Here is an 18,548-nt window from a genome sequence, read left to right on the forward strand (position 1 = left end):
AACTTATTCTTCCTAGAGCAGGTGATTTAAGACATCTTCATAAGCTGATGGCAAGTGATGTAAATATTTCTTAGTAGTTTGGCAAAATGTTTTAAGAGCCTTATAGGTGTCGGATATAATCATTACTTTTCGAGAAACCGAAGGAAGTATTTCCAAACCTCCAGGAAAGAATAATGCACGTCTCCAAAGACGTTACTGAAAGCAATCTATTTAAATAATCCAAACGAGGGGTGGCCTAGTTCGATTACACGCCTGTGTGCAGGTGCTTTCACAGCTCACGCTTCTAGTTGGCGAGTTTATATTTCAGATGTAGCAGTGAAAAGAGCCCTCAATCTGGAAGAAAACCTAGGCTGAGTCCCAGCCGTGCCCCTTAGTGAAGCTATTGAACCTCTATGCTTCTATACTGATGAAACGGGGCACAGAAAAGTCTATTCAGCTTCTTGAGAAGATCAAATAATTAGCCACCCCCCTGGATGATGTGTATCGCTCCTGCGACCCTCGGGACATTTCATCAGGGACCCAAGAAGGTTAGCGGTGTCTGAGCAGGAATGAGCAGCCCTGAGGACCTGGGCCACCCGCCGGGTAACCAACAGAAGAGGGATGACATCTGTGGACCGCCCGGCCAGCTCTCTGCCCGACCCGTGGGTGACTGCGAGGCGCAGACAAATTGCCTCTGTTTTTATGAACTTCCGGCAAAAGCCCACCAGTTAGAAGACAGGCCGAGAATGTGCCTCATTCTCACTTTAACCCTTTGGAAGGAAAAGGTTCCCTTGGCCTGTTTCAACCTGCCCCATTTTCAGATCTCCAGCATCCATGTAAACTACATGTTGCCTTTTACTGGCCTGCGAGTGAAGAACAAAGGGAAGGTGGCAGGGGTTGAGCTCACCCAAAGAGGAAGCTTGAGGAGGTTATAATTATTTCTGACTAAGCGGGATAGTAAATCCTATCCTAACTGGCCTCGTTTTAACTACAACAGCCACGCGGGAGGCAGGCTGCTAGTTAGGGCTTGCATTTAGGGAGCTCTGATTGTGTGCCAGGTACCTGGCTAAGCACTTCCCTGTCGGTGAATTGGGTTTAGTCTTTTGGGCAACAGTGGTGACGGCCAAGTATCCTGGCTACGCAGACTGGGGAGCTGGGTGGCATCGACTGGTAGGTATGCCACCCCGACCCCGAGCTGTACTCGCTCCCCCCCACCCCCCATGGCTACTGCTGAGAGCTCCAGGAACCACCAGCATGTTACCACTGGTAGTCCAAGGTAGTTAGGACCACCGGGCCTGCACCCATGAGCCTCGTGCCAGGCGAAGGCCGAGTCTGAGCCTCCTACCTTCTGAACTCATTGCGGTCTCCCGCCTGCATGAGCGCCACGATGGTGTTGGTGATTGATGTCCCGATGTTGGCACCCATGATGATGGGGATGGCGGCTCGCACAGTCAGCACTGGAGGTGGTGAAGAGAAAGCGAGTGACTTAGCAAGTTCAGGAAGGGGGCCTGGCCACGCTCCCGACGGGGGCCCAAGGGGGGCCGACCTCGGCCAAGCTGCTAATTGCCAAAGCAGCATTTCCTAACCATTTTGGGGTGGGCACCCGGCTAGGAATCTGATGCCAGTGAGGACAGCTCATCACAGAGATAGGCACGTGTACCAAAAATAACTTCCAGCACATAATTTCAGGGAATCCGCAGACTCCGTGACGAAGCCCTTCTGTGGACCCCAGTTTACAAACGCGTCTCTAAATTTCTGTCCTCCCTGTGGCGGGTGCAAGGCCGGCTTATGGGAGAACAGGAACCAATGTTTAAGGACTTGTCTGTTTATTATGGCAAATTTATTTTCCTAACACAATGTTCTAACACATGAAAGTCGTTTTTGATTTTTAAAGATTTTACTTATTTTGGAAACTGCCTGAGTGGGTTGGGGCGGGGGTGTGGAGAGCAGAGGGAGAGAGACAAGGTGAACTCAGGACATGGGGCTCAAAGCCACGACCCCAAGATCATAACCCGAGCCGAAATCAAGAGTCGGATACTTAACACCAACTGAGCCACCCACGTGCCCTGAAAGTAAAGTTATTTTGAAAAATGCCTTTTTCTAAGTTAGCCCAGAAAAGTTCTGGCTAATTTTGCTTAAAAAAAAAAACTGGTTTGGGCAGAAAATGAACCTGTTCAAATTGCCCCCCCTCAGAGCATCTGCCCCAACTTAGCCAGAGCAAACTATCAGCAGGTTCAAGTTTGGAACGCCAGCTTCCCGAGCTCCGTTGTCCCAAAGCCCATGTGTGATGTGATTACACGTCTTTATTCTTATCACCGAGCACTGACGGGAATGTTTCTCGTCTACACGGCCCACTATGGCAGCCACTGGCCACATGTGACTACTGGTCCCCTAAGATACACTCAGGGCAACCCAGCAACCGATTTTTATATTTTAAATTAAAATAAATTAAGGTTAAATAAAATTAAGTAGCCCTATGTGGCCAGTGGCTGCTGGACAGGACAACACCGTTCCAGAGAATTCAGAGCCGAGCCCTCAAGCCTCGAGGTCTAGATTCAGACTCTGCCACAGGGATGGACACAGGAGCCTGCCCGGGGTAAAAGCAGAACCAGGGGCACACAGATAGGAAGATGCTGGTGGCAAGCCTGGACACAGTCAGGAGTCAGTCCCAGGCTCCCCAGCTGGCCAGGGAAATGCCCGGAATGTGTCGGGGCCCACAGGGGCCTGGACTCACGTGAGGAGGCCACCATGCTGACGATGATGCTCGACGAGGTGCTGGAGCTCTGCACCAGGACCGTCACCAGCACTCCAATCACCAGCCCCGCCACCGGGTTGGACATGATCGAGTTGTTGCTGAAGAACTGTCCGGCCACCTTTCCTGGAAAAAAAAGAAAGTTGGGTGGGCATGAGACACATCATAATGTCGAGCCGTGGCCAGCTGGCGAGGGGACATTGAGGCCAGCCTCCAGCCCAGCTGGTACCTATGGCCTCCCCACTCCGCTGCCCTGGTTTCCTGTCTCCACCTCTGTGACCTAGGTCCCTATGGCCCCCCACCACCGCTTGTCCCCCTCGGCCCTTCACCCTACAGCCTCCCATACTTCCTCCACTCCTTCTGGCCCCGAGCCCTTCCTCCAGCCTCCTTGACCACCAGCCTGGCCTCAACTCTACTTGGCCCAGACGGGGTCAGCGAGTCCCCTGAGACCCCATTTCCTGTCTCTGGATATATTGCCCATTCAGATTTATCCCTAGGAATGGATATTCCCATTCTTCTCTCTTTCCACCTCACCCAATGCCCATTGTCCAGCCTCAGCCTGGCCCCACACGCCCGAGACCGTCAATCCATTCCCCAACGCATTCACTGAAGACTGAGGCCCAGATGGTAGAGGCCACTAGTCAGGGGCTCAGAGTGAAAGCCCCTGCTGGGGGGACCGGGAGTGGCACCCCCTCACCCACCCCTACAAATGCCGCCCACCCCCAATAATCCCAGGTCACAGAGTTCAAGAAATTTCTATACTGGAGGGGGGAGGGGCAGGTAGAGAAATCCATGGTCTTTCATGTCACTGGGATCTGAGTTTGGATCCCCTACGCCAGCTCCAGGCTGGACAGCATGACCACTTTTAGCCTCAGATGCTCCCTGTAGTGGGGAAGGGCTCTGGGAAGGAATGTGTAGGATCCCAGGAGGCTTTCAAAGCGCTGGCTATTGATGTCACCTGTCAGAGGAACACAGGTGACCTAGCAGGTGCTGGTCTCACCTCTAGGAACCCCCCTCCTCCCCGCCACACTGTATAGCTACGCTCAGTCCTGGGAGATGGTTAGACAACCGCTAAGGATACAGATCCACCAGCGCTGGGACCCTTGTCCTTCTCCAGCAAAGGCCCAGTCCCGATTTCCAGTTGCTGGAGCCTGGGAGCACTCCTATCCGTTCATCTCTTTAGGTGGGAGGGCTTAAGACAGTAGGGATCCCTTAGATAAGTCCCGCTGTCAAACAACTTCCTGTCCAGAGTCTGGGGACAGACACACGAGGCCGGCTGCCTGGAACTGGCTCTAGCCCTGGCTGCCGGCCATGGCCCCTTTACTGACCTCAGTTTTCTCTTCTGTAAAATGGGGGCATGGCTTCCCAAGACATGAGGTGACTTCCTGTCCTAAAACAGGCCAAGAGGCTAGACCTGGAGAGGGCCGGCTGAGTTGTGACCATCTGAACCAAATACCACGAAAAATACCCCCACCCCAGATCTTTGTCCCTCTCCTCCGTACCTCCAACCAGCTGGAAGGCACTGCTGAGGACATCCAAGGAGCACACGAAGAAGTAGAGAAAACCCAGAAGCAAAATAAATTTCCCAATGCCTTGGAAGACGCAGAGAATCTTCCCTTTGGTGTCTCTCTCTGGGGTAGGGGGAAAGGTACAGAAGGCTGTTAGTGCCTGAAACCCAGAAATGAGCCCAGAGCTCCCCACTCCCCGCAGCCCCCTCATCCAGGTGGCTGTAAGCTCTTATGTATGGCAAGGCCCGGGATGCATCCATGACTGCAGTTTTCAAAGCGATTCCCGCTATAGTCCATTTAGTTGAAGCCTGTGGCCAAGTGTCTCTGAAGGATTGGCTCTGGGGAGGGGGGGCTTCGGGGGGGTCTGGGCTACTGACAGGCAAACCAGACTCCAGGCTCAGCAGAACCAGTGTTGCTGAGTGAGGCAGTTAAGGGCACTTGGCACCTGCTAAGTGTGGGGTCAGAGATAATGGCTCTGCCGAGCACTTTCTGAACAGCACAGAATACTTTCTAGAATGTGGCCGCGAGGTAGCCATCACAGCCTCTGTTTGGGGAGGGCCCGGGCGCTCGCTTATCCTGGAATGCTGTGTCCCTGGATGCTATTTTCTCTGCTCACTTTGACAGTGGTTCTCACCTCCTCCCTCTCAGCAGACAGACTCTACGCCCTGCGCCCAGAAAAGAAATGCAGCATTTGCTTGCAGGCCAGCCCTTCTGGCTGTATAGTCTATCCTCTGGAAGCCTTCCCCGATGCCCACACTTAGGTGAGGAGACACCCCCTGCCCCCCTCCCATCCTGGAGCTCTGGGAGCAGCAGCCTTATCTGCTCATGCTGCATCCGGAGCACCGCTCCCGGGACCCAGTTGGCACACACGTACGGGTGTCGTGCCTGGTCTGGCTATTACCCCAATGCTGGCACATGCACTGGGTGAATGAGAACAAAAGAGCCCCCAGTTCTCACACTGGGCTTGGACTCGAAGCTTCCAGGACCCTGCCGGGAGGTCCCCCCAGCCAGGGACCTGCGTGCAGGGCATCAGAACGAAAGAGGAGGACAGCACAAAGGAGACAGTATCGAGGACACAGCAAGCCCAATCCGTCCTGCCACTCTTACCTGACCACTTGATCCCCGTGTCCCGAAGCTCGGGCAGGTCCCAGGGGTCTTCCACTCCCGTGGGCTCCTCTATCAGTGCCACAGTGGAATAGGACGGCTGAAGTTCGATCTTGGTCACTGGGGTCCCAGTGTCACCTACCCAAACAAGGCCATGATGGGATAAGGGTCAGGCCTGGGTCTCCCGGGATGCCCCCCAGGAGCCAGGCTGGGGCAGGATGGGCGGCACTTACTCTTGGCGGTCTCCTTGCCATTCACGGGGGTGGTGGACTGCAGACCGGGGGACCCCTCCGTGTACTTATCGGGGTTGGGCTGGGCATTTTCCAGCTCAGGCCAAGGAGCCATGGTCTGTGGAGGGAAAAGAGCTTAAAGAAGGATCCCCTAAAAGGAGGCACTCTGGGTGCTCTGACAGGAAGAAGAGCTCCCAGTGGTTGCAGAGATTCGGGAGAGACGAAGGGTGTTGTGCTTCTGTACCTTGCGAGCGTGGGCTCCGAAGCCCCAGACTTCCACGTCTGGGTCTCCCTCAACTGCTGGCCACGGCTGTCACTACATCAAGCCACGTCTTACAGTATTTTCCCATTCTAGCCTCCAATCAGCTGAACTCCCTTTAGTTTCTCTGACTCCCTTCTCAGCCTCCTCCTTTCATCAGAAAGGGGACGCGAACCCATCCATCTCCATCAGCTCACGGGAAGCCAAGTCCTCGGGTCTGCCGATGGGTGCCCCGTCTGCTCTTTATGTCTAGACCCCAGATCTGCGCCCAGCCTCATCCAGGGGACTGACTGTAGGTGCAGATGTTCACCTACGTTCCACCTGCCACCGTGTCTTCGGTGAGCAGCGTGACACGTAGGAGCTGGTTCGAATCCCAGTGGTGCCACTTATCAGTGGGCGTGTGTTGAGGCATGTCCTTTTATAGCGCTGAGCTTAAGGCATAAATGTCTCCCGATCTATAAAATGTGGCTAGTTCTGCATACTTTGCAGGGCCACGAGATCAACGGTGATACCTAGAAAGTGCCTGGCATGAAGCAGGCAATTATTTCTCTGCCATGCTGCCTGGATTAACGACCTTTTGTCAGAATCGCATTCCTTCTAACCTTTGAGAGAGGCTTCCTCATAACCCATTTTCTCAACAAAGCCTTTCTTGCTTACACGGAGAGGAAGTGTGGCTCCTGACACACTTGGAAGTCCACTCCTTGTGGCTCCTTGTCCTATGACACACGTTAGACAGTGCGGTACAAAGGACTGGCACAAACAATTCACAGAAGAGGAAGAACCAGTGGCTAAAACACCACAAAACAAGAATGGGGCCTCAGTAACAACCCAAGCCCTGCAAATCAGAACGGGGAGCTTCGGCCATCAAATCAGCCGAAAAAAATTATTTCTTAAGTATAATACGCTGTGCTGGAGAAGATGCAGTGAGATGAGCACGGCTGGAGAAGCACTGGCTACGTATCTAAAGTGTTTTACGATCCATCTCTGACCTTGTCATTTCACTTCCAGGAATTAAGAATCTAGGAATATTTTCTCCCAGAAAACCCAAAGTACATCTCCACCCTGTTCTGATCGCTTCTTTGAAGAGACCTTCCCAGAATCTGGGTCTATCTGACTGGCCTATTTTTCTTAAATAGATCTACTTCCTGCCTACCAAAATGTAAGCTCTACAAACAAATAAAAAAAAAAAAAAAGGCTTGGTCCTGTTCACTACTACATCCTAAGGGTCTGCAGCTCCGCCTGGTGCACTTGCAATGCCCAATAAATGGGGGTTGACTGAAAGAATGGGATGCAGATCGAAAAGACGTCGCCACACTGTCAAAGAGATGGAAAGTGAAAATAAGGAAATCGTTGTCCTAACCAGGGTACATGCATGCAGTGTAATAACACGCTATTAAAAACATTATAAAGAATCAGGAGGAAAAAGAAAGACCCAGGAAAATGCTTTAGCTAAACTGTGAATAAAATTACTTTTTAGTTCTTCTCACAGCATGTTCTCATAGGATCTGGAAATGTTCCACGGGATTCAGAGAGGGTGACGGGACTGGGGGTGACTTATTTTTCTTCTGTATGAAATTTCCAAGTTCTTTTAAGAATGTCGCCCAACCCCAGACCCACGAAGCAAGGTGGTCCAGGGACACGCGTGTTGTCACTGTTCCTCGTACGGGTAGAGCCAGGACTTAAGCTGATTCTGTGTGTCCCCATCTTGAAGGGGTTTCATCAATTTCTTTAGCTTAAGGAATCCCAACCTTCCCCACGACCTGCAGGACATGACACATTCTGCTGCGGAATGTCCTGCAGCCACTGGCTTCCATGACAGCACACACCAGGCCTTTCATTTCAACTTAGCAAGCACCCGACACAGGGCCTGCCACACAACAGCCCTCACGTGCCTTCTGAGTAGGGTGCTGGGACCTCCTGGCCAGCGACAGCCAGTACTGACTAAGCCGGGCTGCGCTCAGCCTCGTAGCCACCCATTCAAGGGAATTACGCTCCCATTATACAGATGAAGAAACTGAGGCACAAGGAGGCTACGCAACTTGCCCAAGGCCCCAAGGTGCAGAGCTCTGAAGCCGGGTCAGTTTGAATCCGGAGCCTTTCCTGGCAGCCCCCCTAGGGCTGGGTGTTGGCTGCATGCTGCAAGGTTGGCTTCTAGGAGCAGGGCCGCTGCTAATGCCTGGCTTCTGGAGAGGCTGTGCCTCTCCCAGGTTGGACTCCTCCCTTAGGCTCAATGAAAGGCTTTCTTAGAGCTGACAAAGGTGGGGCAAACCTGCTGCTCAAGGCCTGCTGGGCCCAGGGGGCCCCTTCCTGGGGTGTGCTGGGAGGCAGCTCCAAGGCCGAGGCCCAGGCAGGGGAGGTGGGGTGGAGCTGGGTGGTTAGGGAGGAGATCAAGGCTGGCCTGAGAGCTAAGCTCAGCTCAAGGCCACTATGCCGGTGCGATAAGAAAAGACAGGCCCAGGCCCACGTGGTTTGGGGAGCGTAGCTGCAGGGTCTACCTCTGACTCTCCCAACGCAGGGATCCTTAGCCACAGGGTTCTGGGGAAAGAAAGAACCTTGGAGCTCTTAACGTCAGGCAGGCTGGGTCCTTTACATAGCACAGGGGTTCAGAACCACACTCCAGCTCTGCTCCAGATGCACTGTGGCCTCAGCAAGCCACTCGACTGCTCTGTGCCTCAGTTTCCCTCGAGGTAGACTGGCGTTTATAACAGTCTATAACCCACTGGGTTATCAGGCAGCTGAAATGAGTCGATGTCTGTGCAAAGTGCTTGGAACAGTAGCCGGTGCCATCAACTGGTGCGGGTTCCTCCTCTTAGCAACCCTGGGAGGGTTAGTGCCCTTCCCCTTTTACAGATGAGAACACCGGGGCACCTGGCCCGAGGCCACAGCGCGACCCGAGGAGTCGGACTCGGAGTCTGTGCTTGCCTGGCAGCCGCAGGACTGGACTGCTCCTGGGAGGGATGAGTCAGCCACACTGTCGCCAGAAGTGCAGTGTATCTGATGAAAGACCCAGTGCCAGGCAAATGGGAAGATGTGGCCACGGTCCGGTGACAGAAGTCAGCGACCCGCTTCAGCGTAGAGCCCAGGGAGGAAGCCGGGGCTCCGTGGACTCGGTCTGGAAGCACCTGCCGCCCTGGCTTCTGGTACAAAAACATCCCCTCGCCCAACTTCACCTCCTGTCGCCTCGGCCACCTGCCACCTGCCGCTTCAAGCAGCCCGCGCTTGCACCTCACCCCGACTCAGATGCAGCTCACTTCCCGTCACCCCAACCCCGCTCCCCTCCTTGGCTTGGAGCTTTGCTGTTTGCCCTCCCTGCTGTCACCGTCGCAGGGCTGCGAGGTCATCTCCCATCTCTGAGGGCACAGCCCCCCACCGGGCCAGCACCAAGACCTGCGGACTCCAGCTGGGAGCACTGGCTGCAGGAGTCACCTCCCCAGGCTGGGCCCCAGCTCCTCCTGCCTCAGCCAGCACGGCAGCCTGTTTAACTGGTTTGGGCTCCAGTCTCTCACCCGGTGTGGTTGCGTGGACTCCCCATTTCTTCACTGCCCACCGCTCCCTAAATGATCCCCCTCCTCAGGCCACACTGGCCTCCACCCTCTGCTCTTGCCTGGGGAGCACTGCGCTCCCGAAGGCCCTCCCTCATCTCCCTGCCCGAGTCCTCCCTCCGCCCCTACCTGGGGTCCATAGGCCTCTCTGATCATTGCAGTGCTCCAGGCGGGCCTGCAGTGCCCAGTGCCCGTGTGACTCACAGGACTCTCCGCCACACACAGGGCCATTGCTTTCCAATAACAACTGCCACTTGGGGAGCACCAGCCAGGTGCGGGTGCTGCCCCGGGGCCTCGACACACATTGTCTCCTGCGATCTCTGTGCAGGAAAGGGGTCGGGCTCATCCCCGCTTGCAAACGGGAAGAAGCCGGAGCACAAAGAGACAGAGCCACTTGTCCAAGTCACCCAGCAGGGGAGTGACTGGCGCTCTCAGCACAGCGCAACCTGTCAAGTGAGGTTGGGACCCGGATTCACAATCTCCTCGGCCACGACACAGACTTACTTTCCAGGAGCTGATTTCACTCCCCTAACTGGGGAGTGGGGAGGCCAAGCAGCGTGACTGGGTGATGGTTGGCACCGGAGGCGTGAGATGTGCACAGAGCACGTTCTCAGCCTCGGCGCTGGTGACATTTGGGGCCACATGAGGCTCTGCTGTGCGAGGTGTCCTGTACACCACAGGATACGCAGCCTCCCTCCCGGTCTCTACTCCCACCCTTCGTCTTGACAACCTAAAAGGTCTCCGCACCTGGGCAAAGGTCCGCTGGAGGCTGAGAACTGCTGCTCTACAGGTGAGGGGACCAGCCTTTAGATCCCGACTGGCTGGTGTCAAATCTCAGCAATGCCAGCTGCTGTGTGACTTTGGGCTAGTTCCCTTGCTTCTCTGTTTCCCTGTCTGTCAAATTGGGATGACATTACTGACAACATCGTTATGATTAAGAGCATTATGTAGCAGAAGCCCTCAGAATAGTGTTTGACACGTCGCAGACCTTCTATGGTCCTCAGCTATCACACTAAAACGAGTAAGGACACAATACGGTACGAGTGCGAGCGAGAGTTCCACAAATTCAAAATTTAAAAAAGACAGGACACAAAACAATTGCCTTGAGCTTGCAAGGGCCTGCTCTGACCTACTGACACACCTGCAACAGGTGCCCACATCCTGGGCTTATTCTGCTCCTGCGGGTCGTTTAAAGGGGAAATTTGAAAATTGTGACCTGCCGCTTCTTTTATAATCTTAATCCACTCGATAATTGTTCTCTTTTGCACATCTCTACAGCCCTCTCAACTGGAATCTACGTTTGAGGGCAAGAGCCATACGTGGTGCTTTTTCTCCGGGTGCTGAGCAGACCACGCATCGCCGGGCCCCTTGCATTGGTGGATGGAGGAGTCCACATACAGGGGCCTTGCTGAACGGATGAACCGGATCCCTGACCAGGAAACAAAGCAAGCCTGAATTTTACTAGTGAGTGGGTGTCCCTCGTCACCGGAAGCAAGCTGGGGTGGACAAGATCTGTTGGAAGGAGCAACTGCATCCGTATCCTAAGTATCACAGCAGGCCCACTGGGGGGACTCTTAGCAGGTAGGTGCAAGAAGGATGATTATTTAGGCTTTCAGGGGCACCTGGGGGGCTCAGTCGGTCAAACTTTTGCCTTCAGGGGGATCCCTGGGTGGCTCAGCGGTTTATCACCTGCCTTAGGCCCAGGGCATAATCCTAGGCTCCCAGGATTGAGTCCTACATCAGGCTCCCTGCCTGGAGCCTGCTTTTCTCTCTCTCTCTCTCATGAATAAATAAAATCTTTTTTAAAAAAGTCTGCCTTCAGCTCAGGTCATGATCTCAGGGTCCTGGGATCGAGTCCCAAATCGGGCTCCCCGCTCAGCCAGGAGCCTGCTTCTCCCTCTTTCTCTCCCCGGCTCATGCTCTTTCTTTCTCTATCTCTCTCTGTCTCAAATAAAATCTTTTAAAAATAAATAGGTCATGTTTTCTGGATTTGACTGACTAGAATACTCTTCTGGAGTGAACAGTCTAGCAAATGCAGAAACAGACACGTCCGCGGGCCCAATGTCCAAGGAGTTCAGAACGTCACAAGCAGTGGAACAAGCGGACACCCGCTGGACTTGGGCAGGGAGGAATGGGGCATCACGGCAGGGGAGCCGCACGCCAAAGCGTCTTGAATGCTAACTTGCTCTGCGTGGGGCCTGTGCTGGCTTCATTCCCCCGCCCAGGCCCTCATTCTCCCACTGGTCAGTGCCACCAAAAAAGCAAAAGCAACTTTCTACTGAACGTCTCCACGCCTCCTTCCTGGAACTGCGCTCTTCCCTCTTCTGAGTCCAACCATCTGCCCAAGCCCATTCCCTCTTTATCAACACTTCCCTGATGAAGCGATTATTTCCCCTCACGCAATACTTCCTTCTCTGGTTCGTCCACGGACTCCAGCATCACTCATGCTAGACTGTGGCAGGTAAGAAAAGGAGGTGCAGGCAGCCAGGAGAGCCATCTGACCAAGCCCAGGGCACCCTGCACCTGCTGGCCACTCCCCTCCTGGCCCTCTCCACCCCCACGCCGCTGGCTGCTCCTTCCAGGACCTGGGAGGTGAGGAAATGTACAGCACCTGGCACCCCATCACTGTCCTCAGCAGGTGGGTACACAGGCCCCAGTCGTCCGGCCTTCCCAGGCAGCAGAGCCCCAGCTCTTGTGCAGACTGACCCTATGGATCTGGAGTCAAGAGAGGACCCGGCGCGAACTTCCCACCATCGGCCATAAGGCGGCTGCTCAGGGGCTCCCCCTCAGCGCCCCTGGGGTTGCCAGGTCTGCTGATGGGATAGCGCCTGGCACACAGCCCCGAGAGAGAACCACACGGTGGGTGAGGACCGGCTCTGGAGTCCCACCACTGTGTGCGACCCTGAACTTCTCTGAGCCTCAGTTTCAGCATCTCAAAACGAGAGAACACCATCTCCCTCTCTGAGCTGGTGTAGGGCTGACTGATCAATGGGCATAGAGGACGCCCCGAGCAGAGTGCCTGGCAGTGTCAATACAGAGAACTTTCCAGAATGAACTACATCACCAGCAATTGCATAGGCCACAGGCCACTGGGCCCTAGCCCATAGCTCGTCACCTCCGTGCTCAGCACAGTGGACCTTCTGTAAATATCTGTCCAAAAAACGAACCCAAAGCACAAGAGAGGAAGGCGCTAACATTGCTTTGTGCCGGGGCCCGGAGGTGGGGGAGTGTCTTATGTGATCCGTGACCCCATTCAGTGCTACAATAACCAAATTCTTTCCAGTTTACAAAGAGACAGAGGCACAGAGAAATTAAAGTCCCGGAGCTACCTGCAGATGGAATCAGGATCTGAACCCAGGAATGCTGATTCCAACGCTGGGGCCCCATCCACGGCCCCCCGGCCAGGTGCTGAGAGGGAGGGAAGAGGAATCCTCTGGGCCCCCGCAAAGTAGCATGGCACCAGGGGGCCGCAGTCCAGGCTCCAGGGACTTGTGGGAGAGCCGGCCGGTCCCCTGCAGGGGTCCCTCCGCCGTCCTCACTCCAACAGCTAGATATGCCAGCCAAGAATGCTGTAGTGACAGGCTGCTGCTCCCACAAAGGCTTCTGGCACACCAGAGACCTGGATTCGTAGAGGCCAAGCCTTTTTAAGACTCTCAGCTAAGCAGCAAAGGTGACACTGAACGAGCCGGACAGAGGCCCCAACCTGAAGCCAAGGCCACTCTGCCAGTGGGCTGGCAGGCACTGGCCGGTCTGGAACCTGCTTCTCTAGGAAGGGGCTCTGGGCATCAGCAGGGCTCTTTGCAGTCCCTCCAAAGGCTTTCGCCCAAGGGTGTCCTCTGACCCAGCTACCCTGCCCCTTCCCCAGGGCACACTCTAGCACACTCTTGCTACCCGCCAGAAAAAGCAGAGAAGGATAAAAATCATCCATTCTGGCTGTTTGGGTCTAATATTCACAAAGATGGGTTTCTTTTTTAATGCCTAGGCATGAGGTGGGTGACTGACCACACATCTGCTCCCCTGCCCCCTACCACTCGTCCCGACAACTGAGCTGGCTGTGAGAATAACCATTTTGGCCTGACTTCCTGCAACTGCATGTGTATCCCCTGCCAGGAGGAACTCTTGCAGGCCAAGGAGAGGAAACTTCTCGGCTCTTCTCAGACCTGGGTAGCAGGAAAATGTAGGGCACCTGGCACTCACCCAGCCCCCACACTCTGCATTGTTTGAGCTTCTCCAACCAGGACCTGTCCTGGGGGGCCGCCTGTACTCAGAACAGCAGCTGCCATCTGAAGAAGTGGGAAGAGGAGGAGGCATGGGCAGTGCCCTGCAGAGAAACTGAGACAGGCACACATTCTCCTGCCAGGCAGTGGCCCCCACGGCACCGTACAGGGGGCGGGGAGTGACCTCTGTAGCCCTGGGATGCAGGACAGGGGCTGGCACACGGTAGCCACCCAAATGATCACGGGGTGTTTTTGTCTCGGGTCCTGCTGCAAGGCCCGGACACGAATTAACCCATTCAATCTCACACCCACTTTATTCCTATGAATTCACTTTTAGGTCTTTATCCTTTCACGCTGATTCTACCGAGAAGGAAACCGAGGCACAAAGAAATGAATTGCTTCCAGTGATACAGACACCACACCTTCAGGAGCCACTCAGGCTCAGGTGGTCTGAGTCCAATGTTCCATACGCTTCCGAAATATTTTCCTACTTTGAAAGGATGACCAAGACTTCGACAATTCTCCAAGGGGGCAATGGGTACTTTTCGGCTTCCGTCAGCCATCACAAGGCAAAATAATCCCAAAGACACAGTAGTGGTGGAAGGGAGGGTGGGGGCTGCTGGGACAGGAGACAGAAACCATTGGCCTGGGTTTTGCTTTGATGAATGGCTTTAGTTTAGACTTCTGACTAGAAGCACGAAGGGGATTTTAAAAAGGCATTAACTCTATCTCTTTAAACCTGGGCTGTATTCCCAACCACACCCTCACGGTGCACTTTCAATTTACACTTAGGAAGTTTTAAGCGAAATCCTTTTTTACTATGTCTATTATTTTGCACTGTTGGGGGTTGGGGTCAAAAGAGCTCATTATCAAAAACACTTTAAACACTTGCAACCTGTCTGCAGCCCTTGGTGCACAGTGCAGTGGGGTGTCCTACTTCCCGATGATACTGTCATTCTGTCCCTATGGCGGAGGGAGGGGGAGAGACCGAGGGAGGGCAGGGAGGAAGGGGGCTGAAAACGGTATTAAGTTTATTCCAAATCACTGATCCCAATGAGCTGTTTTCTTCATTAAGCTGAATCCAGACTATTTTTGCGTCAGCTTTGTGCTTAACCGCTATAATCCAGACGTCCGTCCTCCCACCACTGGGGACTTGTTTCAATGAGATGGTTGAGTGATTTGGGGTGGATGTTGCAGGGGGCAATTTGTTAAACATCCAAACCTTGTACAAGCACGCTCTTCCCGCCACCGGCTCCCAAAGTTACAGAAATAGAGATCATTATCAGCTGGTTGGCTGGGACCGGCAAAGAGGTTCAAACACCCATAACGACCTCAAACAATGATTGCTCCTCCGAGGCACAACTTTTTTCGAGAATACCCAAGCCAGAACAACTTCAAGAACTCCAGCTCCGGAGAGTGGAGGAGGACAGGGGGTGGGGGAAGAAAGAGGAACAGGTCGAGGAAGCAAGCGGGGCTACTACGGAGATGGCTTGTGATTGGAAAATAGGGACAGAGAGAGGAGTCTAAGTGATGAAGTCCCCCAGCTGCCCCCAAGAAATTGACATGTTCCAGAAGGCTGCCACCTGCCTAAGGAAAATGAATGAGTCTAAGCCTTGGCATCCGCGCCAGCTACCCATGGCAGGCATCCGCCTCTGGGAATCTGGAGCCTGAATTCACTCCCATTCCATGCGCCACCCTCTTTCTGGCCGGGAGATGCTGGGCGCCCCCCAACCCGACCTCACCTCTGCACACTACCTTGCAACCCACTGCCCCACAGTGCTCACCCGGTGGCAGTACCCTCTGACTCTGGAAAACCCTAAAAAACCGTGGGCTCCGCTCTCCCCCAAGACGAGCTGGAAAGACCTGCCCTGCGCGGGATCGCTGGGCCCAGCAAACTAGCCGGGGTGCCCTGCAGCCCCTTGGAAGAAGCAACCCTGCAAACAAGCACGGTGGTGGCGCGCTGGTGGGAAGGGCACGGCTTGGGGCAGCCCCACCAACCTGGGATTCGCGGCGCAGGGAAGGCTGTGAGAGGGTTCCCTCTTCTCCCCTGCTCACAGAGACGGGGAAACTGAGGCTCGGGGGGCGGGGACAGCAACCTGCTTTAGGTACACAGCTAGTGAATGACCAAAAGAGAGAGAAAGAGAGGGAAAGAGGGAAAGGGAAAGATCCCCATCATCCTGATCCCTGGGCGCCCCCTTCCATTCCCCAATATTCCCCTCCCCAGAACTCGAATTCCGAACCCCCGCCCAGGAGCATTTTTGAGCTGCCCACCGCGGCTGGCGAGTAACCTGACAACCTGAGCAGTCGCATCAGCGGCGTCATGGGACTTGCCACTGCAGGAGCACGGAGAAGAAGAAAAGAAGAAGAAAAAAGAAATGTGGCCACTTAGGGCAGGCAGGGTTCTCCGTGCGCCCGCAGCCGGAGCCGGGCGGGGGCGGGGGGGGCCGGGGCGGCCGCAGGTGCGGGGGGAGGGCCCGGGGCGGCCGCAGGTGTCTGGGGGGGGGGGGCGCCCGCGTACTCACCGGCGCGGCCCGGCAGGCGAGGCCCGAAGGAGGCGCCCGGCCGAGCCCCGCGCCGCCCTATATATAGCGACGGGGTTGCGCAAAGGCCCGGCAGCACGCCCCTCGGCATTCCAGGCCCGCCCGCCGCGGCCTACCTGCGCGACCTCGCCCGCCCCCGCGCAGCGCCCCCGCCAGGCGCCCCGCGCCCGCACCCCGGCCCCTGCCCTCTCCCGCCGCGACCCTGCAGGCGCCTCCCGCAGCTCCGGGGCCGGACGGTCACACGCGCTGAGACAGATAAAAGCCAACTGGAAACTCGGAGGCAAATCCTTCCGAAACAAAGCCCGGATTGTTCGGCCTTATCAGTGTTTGGGGTGCTTTCTGCCCTGCCGGCCGCCGCTCTGCGGTTGAGACACCTGGCCGGCTGGAGCCCTGGGCCGGGGCGGGCGGCGGGTCAGCCAGGCTCTGCTCCCACCTCTGGAGCACCCCTGCCGGCTGCCCCCCCCCCCCCCCCCCCGCCCGTGGCCCTCATCGCACCCTCTGCACCCTCTTCTGCTCTGCGTACTCCCTGGGGCGCCTCACACCTTTGCCCGCCCTGGCCGGGAGAGCACCTGCCCCCCCACACCACCGGGGGAGAGCCCATCCACAGGTATCCCACCAGCTGCCCAGTTGGGTGCGGGCGGACATCCGGCCTGGTGCCCCCACGCCCGTGTCCCTCATCGCACCCTCTGCACCCTCATCTGCTCTGCGTACTCCCTGGGGCACCTCACACCTTTGCCCCCCTCCCCCCTGCCGGGAGAGCACCTGCCCCCCCCCACCACCGGAGGAGAGCCCATCCACAGGTATCCCACCAGCTGCCCAGTTGGGTGCAGGCGGACATCCCACAACACTCAGACAAACTCCTTCAGGAGTGAGAGACAGTAGCTTCCTTTCTAGGCAAGGTTTCTGGAAGGGTTAGGAGGCATGGCATAGGATCCCTTGGATTTGCAAAAGTGGGGAGCAAACCTGGACCTTATTCCAACACCCAGGCCCCTTCGCTAGGCCACGGCCCTGCTTGCATTTACAGCGCAGGTGAGCGAGGCTTAGCTTACTTATTGCCCAGGTGTGCGCACAAAGGAAGAGTGGCCCGTTTCAGGGGTTTCATCCCCAACCCCTGAGCTGTCTTCTCCATAGGAGGGAGGGAGTCAGGAGTCCTGCTTCCTAGAACCCACAGAGCAGGGCAGTCCCCGGGGCTGAGAAGTCAGTGGTTGGTTACCCACAGTATCTCTGGGTCAAAGTGCCGCAGCTCAGGTTCCTGTTCTACCCCTCGCTCTCCGGGCCTTCATTTTGCTCCTGTGTAAAAATGGGAATAATGTCCCCCTCGGCGTAGAGTGAGCTAAAGTATTTACAGCACGTAGCACAGTTCCTGATGAGCACTCGGTACATATTAACCATTATAGTTTTCGTCCCGGAACCTCCGGTGTTGGGCAAAGCTTTGAGGAGTCTCATCTGGAACCTGGTGTCTGAGGTCACTACTCCACGGCCTCAGATGCTGAGGCACATCAGTCCAAGGGTCAGGACATATTGCTTGGAACGTAGGCACAGAAATCAAATCAGCCCGGGCTGTTCTTATTTAGAGGGACGGTGGTTTTGCTAGTGGGTGCCAGACTTCAAAGGCAGCCCTTGGGGACAGGGATCAACCAGCACAGGTACAGGGACTTCCAAAGCAGAGTCTCCCGGTGATGGAGATCCACGCCCCGTGCTTCTGAGCTCAGCTCCTCCTCCAGCCCTGGGCAAGCAGCCTGCAGATCCCATCTTAGGGGCTCACGGGGGCGGCCTTACTTGGGCCTTCACCCCGACAAGCCTCCCCCAACCAGTCACTGTGGGCTTTGATGTGGGGCACAGAGCAAACCACTTTCACGTTGCCTTTCTATCACTCCCAACAAGGAGCTAATAGATCAAAATCTCAAAAAAACATGGGGAAAGGGAAGCTTTCCCTTTTATGTTCCAGTTGAAAAGGCAAAATGCTGGTTCAATCAGGAGGCTTTCTTTTAAGGTGTATACATCCCGGTAATAGATCAGGGGCGAGATCTATTTGATTCTAGTGCTGGATGGTTTTTCTGCTCCTTTTTCCACAAAGTCTGGAAGAAATCTAGGTGCTGTGTGTATGCGTGTCCTTCTGTTTAGGGGAGCACAGATTGCTACAGGTTCCTTTCCTATCCTATCTGATACAACGCACTATCCCCCTTGAGGACTTACACATACTTTCAACAGCCTGTGTTTACACACAAACTTCGAGTGTTGTCCTGTAAAAGTAAAACTGATTGGATTAAGTGGTATCATTAAGGCAAGATCCAGGCCCACCCAGAGTCTTGCCCAAGGCTACAAAACTATCTTGCTAATAATATAGGCCCACAGTCCATACTGAGCCTCCGGGGCCAGATGTTTCAGAATTTAGAACTTTCCAGTTTTAAAAAGAT

The 18,548-nt window shown here is 55.2% G+C and overlaps 1 protein-coding gene across 2 annotated transcripts in view; it reads right to left on the minus strand.

Annotated features, from left to right (window-relative positions):
* SLC34A2 (solute carrier family 34 member 2) overlaps positions 1–18,548 on the minus strand; it is a 31,145-nt gene that overhangs the window by 9,557 nt on the left and 3,040 nt on the right. The window contains exons 1-6 of one of the 2 annotated variants that reach the window (XM_038533554.1): positions 16,114–16,163; positions 5,577–5,691; positions 5,347–5,481; positions 4,234–4,362; positions 2,714–2,857; positions 1,325–1,436 (exon numbers count right to left, since the gene is read on the minus strand). In XM_038533554.1, coding sequence (XP_038389482.1) covers positions 1,325–1,436; positions 2,714–2,857; positions 4,234–4,362; positions 5,347–5,481; positions 5,577–5,688 — 632 coding nt within the window. In that variant the 5' untranslated portion in view covers positions 5,689–5,691; positions 16,114–16,163. Of the gene's footprint in view, positions 1–1,324; positions 1,437–2,713; positions 2,858–4,233; positions 4,363–5,346; positions 5,482–5,576; positions 5,692–16,113; positions 16,164–18,548 lie in introns of those variants that run through there. The other variant, XM_038533553.1, reaches the window with a different exon arrangement.

This window comes from Canis lupus, chromosome 3 (assembly GCF_011100685.1).
Source record: "Canis lupus familiaris isolate Mischka breed German Shepherd chromosome 3, alternate assembly UU_Cfam_GSD_1.0, whole genome shotgun sequence".
Classification (NCBI taxonomy): Eukaryota; Metazoa; Chordata; class Mammalia; order Carnivora; family Canidae; genus Canis; species Canis lupus.